This window comes from Drosophila sulfurigaster, chromosome 3, assembly GCF_023558435.1.
Source record: "Drosophila sulfurigaster albostrigata strain 15112-1811.04 chromosome 3, ASM2355843v2, whole genome shotgun sequence".
NCBI classification, from domain to species: domain Eukaryota; kingdom Metazoa; phylum Arthropoda; class Insecta; order Diptera; family Drosophilidae; genus Drosophila; species Drosophila sulfurigaster.
The window spans coordinates 36,539,390-36,552,184 of record NC_084883.1 but is presented as its reverse complement, the minus strand read 5'-3'; the positions used below and the strand labels follow the sequence as shown (position 1 = coordinate 36,552,184).

The 12,795-nt window shown below is 35.9% G+C and overlaps 1 protein-coding gene and 1 long non-coding RNA gene across 10 annotated transcripts in view; one reads left to right on the top strand and one right to left on the bottom strand.

Annotated features, from left to right (window-relative positions):
• LOC133841803 (calcium-transporting ATPase type 2C member 1) overlaps positions 1 to 12,795 on the bottom strand; it is a 67,533-nt gene that overhangs the window by 18,736 nt on the left and 36,002 nt on the right. The window contains exon 1 of one of the 9 annotated variants that reach the window (XM_062274553.1): positions 2,696 to 2,905. The exons of 6 other annotated variants lie outside the window; for them this stretch is intronic. Coding sequence is in view for 2 of the 3 variants with exons in the window: in XM_062274551.1 (XP_062130535.1) it covers positions 867 to 914 (48 nt within the window). In the remaining variant the exon portion in view is untranslated. Of the gene's footprint in view, positions 1 to 866; positions 930 to 1,073; positions 1,242 to 2,695; positions 2,906 to 12,795 lie in introns of those variants that run through there. 2 more of the 9 variants (XM_062274552.1, XM_062274551.1) reach the window with 2 other exon arrangements.
• Positions 3,317 to 4,863, top strand: LOC133841847 (uncharacterized). The gene is made up of 3 exons (XR_009894337.1): positions 3,317 to 3,696; positions 4,429 to 4,622; positions 4,698 to 4,863. It is a non-coding gene; the product is annotated as an uncharacterized LOC133841847 (long non-coding RNA).

Below are 12,795 nucleotides of genomic sequence, written 5' to 3'. Positions count from 1 at the left end.
TGCCCATTTGCCCAATACACATTGTTGGCTTAGTAAAGAATACTTTAATGGGTGTTAAAAAAAACAACAACATTAGCTTGTTAAAAGCTTGTAAATCCAACGATAAGCACAGTAGTGTAAGAGAGTCTTCCATGAATCTACACACTTAGAATACTGCTCAGGTAACCAACTAGTTTATCAAGTAATAATTATCTATGCAAATCTACAGCTGAACAATAACTCAAGTGCGCAAGTACAGTGATTAATCCACAGAAGAAACTCTTAAGAAATAAATGAAAGAAGCTAAAAAAAGGTCATCAAAATATAAATAGACACATATTTCTTAAAATAAACCAATTCCAAGTATTCAGTAATTAGAAATACAAATTTGTTCAATTCTCTCAAATCAATAAACATATGTTTTTATATAAGAATACAAGCTAAATATACAATAGGCTTCGAATATTATATTTTAAGTTATTGAAAACAGGAAATTCATGCATTGCGCACTGTACTTGCATTAATATCTACATTAATCTCTAACTGTACCAGCCGGTTGCGATCGTATAAGCCTGCGACTGGTAAATAAAAATCGCATTAAAATATTTACAAATCGACATTAAGTTATTACGTTTTAGTACCCTCCGTTCTTGTGCTATAATGATTTGTTAAGCTGATTAACAATGCAAAAAAAAAAAATAATAATAAAAAAGAATAAAGGAAAATATATAAACTTAATGATTTGTGGTTGAAATTGAGCAAGCTCATGCAAATGCTAGATTATCAGATAATTCCGAGTGGTTCCCCAGCTAGATTTACCAAGAATTGGACGTTCACAATATGCTTGACAATGTAATTAAACGTGTACATTCACATATATCGTGTACCTGATCATCGTCAATATAAATGCTAATTTCACGTCTTGGTCTACGCATCGTTCTAAACACTTTGCTGCAAATAAAGCTCTAAATACATAAGAATGTTCTTCAATAGAAACCCCGACACCGTAATGAAAACATAACATTAAACTAAGACAACAATATAAATATATAATAGTAATAATAATAACAAAACACGTAGAAACAACCACTTACATCGGACGTATTGATGACTATCATTTTGATATAGCAAAGAGACGATGATGACGTCGATGAGGTGAAATTCTTATCATTAGCGCGGGCGCCGGACCCACTCAATCGACATTAAACATATGTTTTATCACGCTAATCAAACCTTTTCTATTGACTAATATGTTCATATATATTGTACAATACTTCAGGGTTCTGTTGAGAATACTTTTATTTATTTATTTACTTGTATATTGTAGTTGTAGTGTTTGCTTTAATTGTGAGAGCTTTCGTCACGCACGAAATGCGAACATGACCATTATATTATATACATATATAATATCTCGTTCTCGATCTCGTATATTATATTATTATTATATTCCCTTTTTTCACCATATTTTGCACGCTTCTTTGAAAACAATACAACTTCTAATTGTAATGATAGGTTATTGTATATATTTTAATTGAGCTAATTGATATGCTTAAGGTTACTTATGCTGATGAATAATTAAATAAGTTGTACAAATCATGGGATCAGCAAAACCAATTTAATTAAAAATCTGTCTGCTAGCAAACCGGACATAAAGATAAGAAATTATTGAACAGTTCCTGTTTTGATCGAAGGTTGTAAAATTGGAAATTGAATTTCTAATCATATGAAAACAGCTGCTGATAAGAATTGAATATAAAAGGCACGTATCAAAATCAAATCATACGACGTGGGTCATTGACAGCTCTCAACACATACAATACGCAAATATCGAGCCTTTTACGTATTTAGCTATTTTTAAGCACATCTGGTTGTTAAGATTGTTCATTTCGTCTTTGGTATTTCGGCTCTTCAACAATGTAAAGAGAATGAGGTAAACAAGCTATTGTTGTTGTTGTTGCTGATCTGGCTGAATCAGAACATGCCACGAAGAATGTTGCCAATAAGACAATCGACGCGACTCCAATTGGAACACTGGCATTGCCAGCAACAACACAAACACAGTTGCACACACAATACACAAAGAAGTCAAAGAAGTATGGAACGTATTGCTATGACGTCAAAATTTCTAAAGAAATTGAAGCAAGTTGATTATTAGGAAAACGATAACGTGGCGATTATTATTATGTGAAGGGAGTTTATTATTTTCCTGTTGTTGTTTAATTCATGATCATGATCTTAACACACTTTCACTGAACGAATTGAGAGTTAGTAGTTCACTTCACACACACTTGGCAAATTGTACTATTGTATTATGATGCTGATGATCGTAAGTTGTTAATGGATTTTATAAAGGGAGCGTTGCCGGCGTTGCGATTGGAACGCTTCGAATACGACTAAACAAATATTTTCCAATTGTCAGACAACGAAGCTAGAAAACTGAATTGATGAATTCGCTGATGGGAGTTTTTGTGTGTGATAAATGACTGAAGAGACGGGAGACGTGTGTATATATTGGAGCTATGTATGTGCACAGACAGGTAGAAATAGGCAGATAAAACGAGCGACAATCATTGCCAAGCGGCACAACAACAAAAAGCGGCACAAACAAAAAATAAAGAGCGCTTAGACACACACACACAGAGAACAAGCGTGTTTCTGTGAGAGAGTCAGAGAGCGAGAAAGAGTGTCTAACATATAGCACGCTTTTTTTACTCACGCAACAAATGGAATATGAAATGCCACTTGAAGCACTTGGAATTCGATTCGTATTTTATTTCAATTCAATTTGCAATGCACTTTCTTTTGTTATTTCTTTGTTTATTTTTACTGTTGTTTTATGTATCGTTTGCGCACCACGCAGTCACCACAATTTTTTATAATGACGAATTAACCGACCAACGACGACGAAGAACGAAAGCGACGTGTACAAAACAGAACGGCGGCAAATTGCGGACTGAGCGGCCACCACTGACCTGTCAAGAGCAAGCGACTGGAGTGTGAGAGTAACAGAGAGGCAGCATATGAGTGTGAGCGAACGTGGCAGTAGAAGAATTTGCGCAAATTCCCTCTGAGAAGCTACAAACAGTGCCCAAGAGAGTGCCCCGCAAGTAATCGCACAGTGGCAGTCTGAAATTGAGCCCGGCATGCATTATAAATAGACACTTGGTTAAACATTAAAATACATTAATATAAAATATATGTTCAAGTGTAATTAAACTAATTGTTACTGTAACCTAATTTTAATTTTAATTTGAATTTATAAAGGAAAAGAAACTACAATGTGTACCACTGTAGCCTTGCAAATTCCATCAGGTAAATTTGATGGAAAAGAGCGAGGGATCAGCTGCACAAGAATGCCACTCAGAGAGCGGGAGAGAGAGCCCTCAGTAGCAAAAGAAAATGCGAATAAGAAATCTTAACGGAAGAGCGCGAGAGAGCGGATGTGTTCAATGAAAATGTACACCAGATCGTAACGACATACTTACATACATTTGTATGCAAAAGCTAAACGGGAACGATGTGACATTGGAACAGACTGACGCTTAGTGCTGGGAAGGCTGCCGCAATACCACCAATCTGATGGAAATGGACTGTGGGATTTGTGTGGAACTCTGCTTGGCTGGAATGAAGCAGTCCGCAGTGGGTCAAGTTCAGCTGATAATAAGACGCATCTCCTATCACAGCGATCGGAAGTGTCACACAAAGAAACTTATACATGTAAAGACTAATGTTTTGTCATGTCGAATTATTTAATTAGCTAAATATTGACTTGGCTTGTCAAGCGTAGTCAAGTGTTATTTTTTTATTGTTCCGCTTGAGCTTCTAATTAGCATGCAAATTCAAAACTACTAAACAAACGTCTGTCTACTCAATCATGTGTTGTAGATTTTTTATCTAATGCTTTGCTGCCAAGCTCTATTACGACGCTATTTACACAACAATAATGGTCGGTCATAAGTAATAGGCGCCTTGGGAACAACTTCAAAACTCTCTCAGAATCGATTGCATAAAATGATAATTAAAAGCCAAAGCTTTAAGGATTTTGTAGTTTATAAACTGCCAAGTGAAAAACGAATTACGTGCGCAAAGGGAAATGCAGATTTGAAATTTCTATCCAACAAAAAAACAAAATGTATTCCTTTTTTCGGTATCTCATTAGTAATGTTGCTCTCAGCCCCTTGTCAACCTTTCTAAAAAGTGCGGCACCTGTTGATTAATGTTGTAAACTGTTTTCCTTTTGCCTTCCCAGTGTAAAGTAGAAAGTTCTGTGGCTGCTTTCTTCTTTCGTGCTTTCTTTGAGTGCGCAAATAATTAGGAAAATTGTAATCATGCTAATCAACTCAGATACTTTGCAGTAGCCCAGCTAACCCGTCTTAGCAAAAATGTTTCCTCTTTCCGTTTTCTTTTTTTTTTTTTTTTTTTGGTTTTACAATCTTATTGCTCGGTAAGCTTTTGATGAGGCACTTTTCCTGCTTCGTAGCGGAAAACAACTTTGACTAATGATGCTGCCTTGACAGTGGATTCGCAGACACTTTTCTTCTCTGTTCTGACTGCCACAATTGTTGCACACCGGGGGCAACTCTACCTGGCTGCCACACACAGATACAGCTATAGCTACACATAGACAATAAGAAGACAGCATGGTGAGGTCAAAGCAAGCTGCCGCAAACTGTTGGCGCTTCTTTCGAGCCATTATTAATTTATGTCGTTTACTAAAGATCCTGCAGGATATCTCTTTGAGTAGCAGCAGCAGTTGGACTTGACTTGAGAAAAGTTGCAGCCGTTTTCGGAGGATGCTTTTGAACAGCGCAGCAGTCAGTAGTTGCAACAATTTCCGGCATCAATTACCCGGACGTGTTGCACAGTGGTACAAAGCTTATAGAAAAATTGTGGAAATAAAAAAATGTATCTACAATTTTTATCTCTGAATGTTTTAAATCGAACAATAGCGAATATAAAAGTGATAAATAGTTTCATACGTGAATAGTTGTATACAAAAAAACAAAACTTTGCTAAATAAATGACATAACTATATTTAATTTTAAAAAAATGTTTATATATTAAAAATACGCTAATCAATAAAAGTTAATAGTTTCTTACATGAACAATATTTTCTTAAAATAAATTATTATACTACTACTACTAGTAGTATATATATATATATATAAATACAACAATATCTATCTGTCAATGACTTTCATTTTAAAGTTTTCTATTCTGGCTAAAAAGGTTCTAAGAATCATATTAATTATGTATAAATTCGATATTATATTAAGACAAATTAACTGCTAATAAGCAATCAAATAAAGTAATTTATGAGAATGAATTGAAGAAAATAATGTAGAATGCTATTGATATGATTTATTTCAAACTCTAACCACAGTTTAGTGCCGCAGGCAAGGACTGTCGACAATGTGTAGCTTAAAGATTTGCGTCTTTGCTGAGGTGTTTTACTTTTGTTCGGACTGCAGCCACAAATTGTGGCTTAGCTGGCGTCTAATTGGCATACATATTTTATGGTCATAATGAGCATAGCAAATTCAAGCAACGATCCCTCCGGGGTGTTGAAACAGTTGCCAAAGTTGCAAATAACAAAGAGAGAGAGAGAGAGAGAGGATGGGACGAAAAGCAATTGCCTGGTTTATGTGCTTGCACTTCTATTGACAGTTGTCGAGCATTTTCTAGTTCAATAATTGCAATCAGTTGGCCACTCGAAATTGAAATTGTTTATTTGCTCTTGGGCACAGCATACACAAAAAAAAAGTGGCAGCTTCACATTGTCCTGTTGCGTTGACAGCACACAACAGAGTAGAGCAGAGCACAGCAGGACATTGCTGAAATTTGATTTTCAATCCCAAAAATCACACTCGAATGCTTCCGTTGACACTTCAACGAGCGACATCGATGAGGAGACGGAGTTGGAGTCCATTCGCCTCGTTTGTTGTGCGATTGCGATTCCATTCAATTTTGCAGCTGGTCTCTTGCCTAGCTTCCTGTCAATCCTCAGTATCTATTTAAGTTCCTCCCTCTCCTCCACTCAGTCGCTCAACTTGTCCCCTCATCTGTCAGCTGAGCTCTTCACATCTACTTGGTCAAATTATGCGGCATCGCATTTCATAGGCAGCCAGCTATTTGTCAATTCACAAGCTGCTTCTGCATACGATATAAAGCACATCCGCATTTGGAATGTGCGAAAGCATCAGCATCAGCATTAGCATCAAGGCATTTCATATTTGATATGCGACTCGCAATCAAAGCGCACATCCACTTCCAAATGCACAACTCTCAAATATTTGCACAGTTAATGTTGCCAAATGCCAATTAAAACAGCTACGAAATGTGCATTAATGGCTTAATGCGGTGCTTAATTAAATGCGCTTTGCTTTCAACTCAAATTAACTGCAAAGTGCATTATAACCTCAAGGAATTTTACGTACATTTTATATTGCATTCTAATGACTTTAGCAAATTAAAAATTTATGTAATGCCTGGAAATTCACTTAAGAATAAGTGTGAGACTGAACATATTGTTAATCCCTTTTCAAAAGTATTTAAAAACTTGAAACAAATGACTGTTAATTACTATAACTTCTACATTAGAGGCCTTAAATAATAAATAGTTCAATTGTTGTGGATTAAGAAGCTTAAAAGAACAACTGAAAAACATGTTGAATTAAATAAAAGCTTGTGTTCATGGAGGCATAAGACAACTCGTAAAGTATCGATTTTTCAGCGTATTAAAGTCGCATTTAATGTAAATAGACTCATTCTTTCAAGTTTTTTAAAGCTTCAAAATAACATGTAAAGCTTAGATAGGATTTTGAAATTTAGTTTAAATTTTACTTCCAAGCTTATTTATGAATCAACAGCACCTGAGAACAATTCATTTAACCTCTATTGGCATTTAAAAGTCGTCCTTTTGCAAAAAATAATAGTCTAACATAGTTAAAATTAATTTAAATTAAAAAAGTACTTTTATAAGAGCACCTTTAAGGCATTTAAATCAATTTCGAATTTACAAAAGCTGCTGAAAAGCTCATCCAACCTTATTGGTATCTAAAAATCTTTCTCCTTGACTTGTCATGCTCTAAGCCAACTTCCTTTGAGCTGTAATTGATATTAATGCAGATTAATTACTTCAGCTGCCCCGCTTAAAGTGTTCTCAACTTTGTTGTCCAAGCCAAAGCCAAAGCCAAAGTAAACGCATCTCTAGCATTTTTGGCTAGTAAATCACAAAAAATGGCTGCTAGACGAGACGCATACATCATCCGAATGCAATCGTTTACATCAAAGCAAAAAAGCTAGAGAACGACGTGCAGTATGAGTTTTGCTACTACTATATGCGTTACTTAATGGTCAACAGCTAAACTGCCCTTCTCCCTTTCCATCTCTTCTCTCTCTCTCACTCTCTAGCCAGTCGTTGCCAATCTCTTGCTGCCTCCCACGGGGCATAACAAATGGCAAAGCAAGTGCGGCCATTATTCTCGGACCCCAAGTGCTGTTCCCTTCGGGAAAGAAAGGGACGAGAGGAGAGGAGAGGTGATCAGTGGGTGCCCCTTGAATTATTTTGTTTGCGTAGCAAATGTCGTGTAAAAGCTGAAAAATGTTAAAACACCAGAGCAGCAGCATTTGCCATTGGGGTTGGGGTTGGGTTTGGGTTTTAGGGAATCAGCAACAGCCGTGGCCTAAACTACGCAAATTTTTGAGCTGCAAAAATGTCTAACGAGCTAAGCGGAAATGCACAGAAAGTGCACAAAAAGAATGGAACATTTTTGTGAGGGAGCATGAAAAAATTGTGCGAAAAATGATTTGCCATTCAATGAAAGTGCTACAAATGCTGCGCTGCGTTGTCGATAATGATGAGCAAATAGTCTCGTTAAAGATATCAAACGGGATGACTAACCAAAATCTATGTAAATTGGAATCATGTCGTGATTCAAAAGAATGACTTCTCATTTAGCACAAGAATGAAGCTGGTAAAAAAGGGAGGAAAATACGGGAGCATAGCATAAATCACAATTTATGCAACAGAGTAATATAATTTCGAATCGACGTTGAATCTGGAAAGTTACTTTGAAGTAAATGTTGATTATGGCATAGATAAATGAAATGAGTAGAATTTAAAAATCCATTCAAAGCGAACAGTATTAGACAAAAATATAAAATTAGGATATATCCAAACTTTTCTTTAGTCATGTTAATTTACTAATATCTTCAGAAAATATACAAATTATAAATATATTTAATCATGATGGAAAATTTAGAAGGTCTTTTTAGAAATGTATAATAAATAAGATAGATAATTTATAAATCTGTTTAAAGACTGCTTAAGGACTCTTAATTTAGCATATAAAATTGGGAAATCTATAAACTTTACGTAATTAAGTATTATTAATATGAAATTAGCAGGAGAATTGATCAGTTTGTTAATAGAGGGTCATCTAATGGAGTACATTGAATTAAGGAATCTATAATCTTGATATAGAAAATACACATTTTTGTACAATTTTCTAATATTTCAAAAAGAAACCAGAAATGAGCCCTAAGTTTATACATTTTAATATTCAAGAAGAGTAAGAAATTTAGACAAAACTTGTTATGGGTTAAACACATTTTAGAGTTTGATATTTAAATCCTTTTGCCATGTTTTCGAACATTATTTGCTAAGCCACATTTAGTTTCTATTAACAACTTCCATATTTATCCTATACAAATGCTTAACTCAAATCTATTTATTTGCTGCTCTATCTCATCCATAATTGATTTGTTTAACTTGGGATGTTTGCTGCACTAATATATAATTAAATTGCTAAACTCTTATGAGCAAATATTCCATTTAATTGCTTTGTTTTACCTGCTCAAACTCAAACTCAAATAGAAGTTAACCATTTGCCATTAAATGTGCTTCTCCTGCAGCTTGCTGCTAACTCAAATTTCAACATGGTTTATGGCTTTTAAGCCGGCTTAAACAAGTACTAATGCGTTCTCCAGACCAAAGAGCTCAAACACATGTTTTCTCTGTGAATGTGTGTGTGTGTGTGTGTGTGTGCTGGGCATTGTGGTAATTTCAACATTTTCTGCATCATTAAATGCAGCTCAAGTTGCATTTGAGCCAAGTCTCCAAAGCCTGGACACAAAAGCGAGACCAAAAGCTTAAGCATTCAGATTGTCGTACTATGTACAAACAATGTTTAGTAGGCACTGTGAAATGAATCTGAGAAGAGAGAGATAGAGAGAGTTAAAAGCCCAATCGAAATTCGAATTCAAATTCAAATTCACAACGAAATGCCAAACAAATTCAAATGCTTTGATTTGCCAATCCAATTTGGCTGCAAACAGTTTGCCAGTTTTTCATGCCTCAACGAGGTTTGCCTAACAATTTAATGCGTGCCACACATTCTACTATACGGAATATTTACTATATGTATAGTATTTTATATATATACGAGTGCATGACTGACTGACTGCCTCTCTTTGTTGCCCCCAAAACAAGAATCCTTTTTAACTGCAAGCCTTCTTCTGACTGCCTTTCGTCCTGCCTGCCAGGCAATTACCAACAACCTCTTTGCCTGTTTTCTTTATTTTATTTTACCTTTTTTTTTGGGCAGCTCTTTCAGTTTTAAGTGTTGCCATTCTTTGCAGCTCATTTTTCTTGTTTTTATATTTTTTTTGTTCTTTTCTAGCTTGCATTTTATGCATTGCATAATACATTTTTAAATTTCTCTCTATTTTACGACACTTTTTTTGTTGTTGGTTGCTTTCGCTAGTTTGGGGTTAGAGCAACATGAATTTAGCAACACTTTTAAGAATTTAAATGAGTGAACTCTGGAATACTACACTATACATATTTCATGATAATTTCCAGAAACTCTCTCTGCACTTCTCAACTTCAACGACTGCCTCTCAAAGCAATTCTCAGAATATTGACATTAGGTTTAATTTGAGATTAGTTTGTTTTTCAAATGCTACCAGAATATATGAACACATCTAACTCTTAAAATCGACTATACACATTTATCACAATAATTTTCTGAGCTTCCAATTCCAAACTTCTCATCTAATTTATTGAGCCTCTCTCTGCGCTTCTCAAGTCTAATCGCTGGCTTTTTATGCAACTCTTATAGCATTGACATTAAGTATATGCGTATTAGATCATTTATTATGCCTTACATTGGCCAATTCCAGCTGAATAGATACCCAACCCATTATGCAACACTTTTGCAAGCTTCTCTTAACTCTCACTCGATTTTCTTGTTGCACTGTGCAATTCTCATTGTGGTAGACCTTCAATTACAAGCACTTGTATTCACAATGTCATAATTACATTCGTTTTCTTGCGACTCCAATTTTGTATTGCAGTTTTAAAGCTGAACAAACTATCTATCGAATGGCAAACAGAGTGAGTTCAACGCTAAGTCTACAAAGCGAGAAACAATAATGGATTGCATTTACATATGGCGACGAGGAAGTGTTCTGTGGAGTGAGCTTCCACAATGCGTCTAACTAAGTGAATGGAGAGGGATGGAGAGCGGGAGACACTGCAAGTTGCAATCACTAGATACAACAGACGAGCTTTTCCCGCTTTCCCCACGCTGCCAATGTAATGGAAACGAATAAATCTTGAATGCCTCAAATATTTGCTATATGCAGCGCCGCCGTCGTCGCCGCCGTTGTCTTCACCCGTTGTCCTTGCTCGCTGTCATGTGTGTCTGGCGATGAGGGAGGGGTGCGGGGGATTGGGTGTTAGGTAAAACAAATTTCTATACAACACTTTATATAGAAAGAAGAAAAGAAATCGTAAAGTTGTCCGGACAGCAGGCAGGCAGGCAGCCAGTCGGGCCATTACAATAGTTTGCAGCGCCTCCAGCGCTATCGAGGGAGCAGGCGGAACAGAAGGAGGAGGAGGAGGAGGAGTTGAACTCACTTTGACACTCGAGAGCCGCAACGAGATAAAAATGGCTGCAACTCTAGCAGCAGACGATGCCAGTCTAGTCTCTCCACACACACGCACAGACAGCAATAACGGCAGAGAGAGAGAGGAAGAAAGAGATAGTGAAAGAGATAGAAAGATGACACCCTTTATAGTCAACAACACGCGTTGCATGCCTCGCGCTGTGTAAGCTGCACGTTGCCCTCTAAAATAGTATAAAATATGCATTGGCAGAGCTTAACTAGATAACTGCATGCATAATATTATATTGCGCATACGCCGCGTTGCATCAAGGCTGTAAATAACATTACGCGCCAGCAAAAGCTCCAATAACACCAGTTGCAACTGATCCTTAAACGAAACGCTACCATTATTAGCTTGAAAAGTGGAGACAATCATTAATTGATGTCAATACAATAATTTCAAATTAGCTGCAAAAGTGTTTGAATGATTGTGAAACCTTCAACAGATATTAAATTTATTTAAAACCCTGTTGAAATAATGTAGAAACATAAACAGATTTGAAAATTATGTTAATTCCCTCAATATACTAGCTGAATATTTGAATTCAAATTTAAATTTTACACTTATGTAGAAAAAAGTTTCTTAAAGTAGATAAAATCTTTAAAAAGATGATTGCAATTTTCAACGAAATATAGTAAGAATTTTTGCAAATTTGTATATTGTAAAATTGAAGATAGAAGTAGTAGTATAACAAATTGATTAATACAATATACAACAATTTTACCAAAATACATACATAGAATATTTTTATATTATATTTAATCTATATCTATATTTAATTTATATCTCTATGAAATACTAAATTTAATTTTACAGAAAAAAGAGAAAAAAGCTGAGTGGCGATCGACTCAAATGTTTATCATAAATGAAGGTTAGTTTTTATTATACAATTGTACATTTTGATTAAGTTTTTTTTTTTTGAAGGAGTTTGTAAAGGTTGAATGGTACACAAAAAATAATAAGTTATGAAGAGTAGAAGACTTTTAGAATCGAGACATAATATATAAAATATATATATATAAATATTACCAAAATGGTTGGAAAAAGTAAAACCAACCTTGAAAGTTTAAATCTTTAAGCTGACAACTTCTCAGAAAATAAATACAGAGTGCAATCTGTTTAAATTACATTTTATTTATTCTAATCATGAGGTAGTCGGTGGATGGCTGCTCTGATTTGTTTTCAGCTCGTGTCACTGCACTTTAAGCGAACAGGACAAAGTGCTGGCAATGCAAATCAAGTCGCAGACCACGTCGACGACCACATCGACGACGACCAAAACGACCACGACCACACCCAAATAATTCTTTTGGCCGTTGTCAATTTTTGTGGCAATCTGTTGCCAACGAATACGTTGATAACACACACACACACACACATAAAATGCAAAACGAAGCAGAGCCTGAAAAGTGAGGCAAAAATAAAAAATGCAAAGCAGTCGACAATTGTGGCCCGCTTCGAGTTGCAAGTTGCGTGCTTGCTACAGCCACTGCTGCATTGTCTGTGGCAAGCTTCATTAGATGTGCAGCATGAGCGAGGCACCATCGAAGGAGTCGCTGCGCTCCCTCGGAGCCAGGCAAGCGTCACTAATAGATGTGGCATTCAAATTTATTTTCAATGTATGTGCCACACCACACAGAACACAGCACAGCACAGCAGGAGCTCAACGCTGTTGGAGTCGAGCACAGTTGGCATGCCCCACACACACACACAACAACCCCCTCAACACACACAGAGAAAACCTAAACCTAAATGCGTGACACTCGAGTGACAATTCAGACGACACATGTGGGAAACAAACATGTAAATTGCAACCGTGTGATGTGCATTGGGGTTACACACAACTATATGAAATGCATATA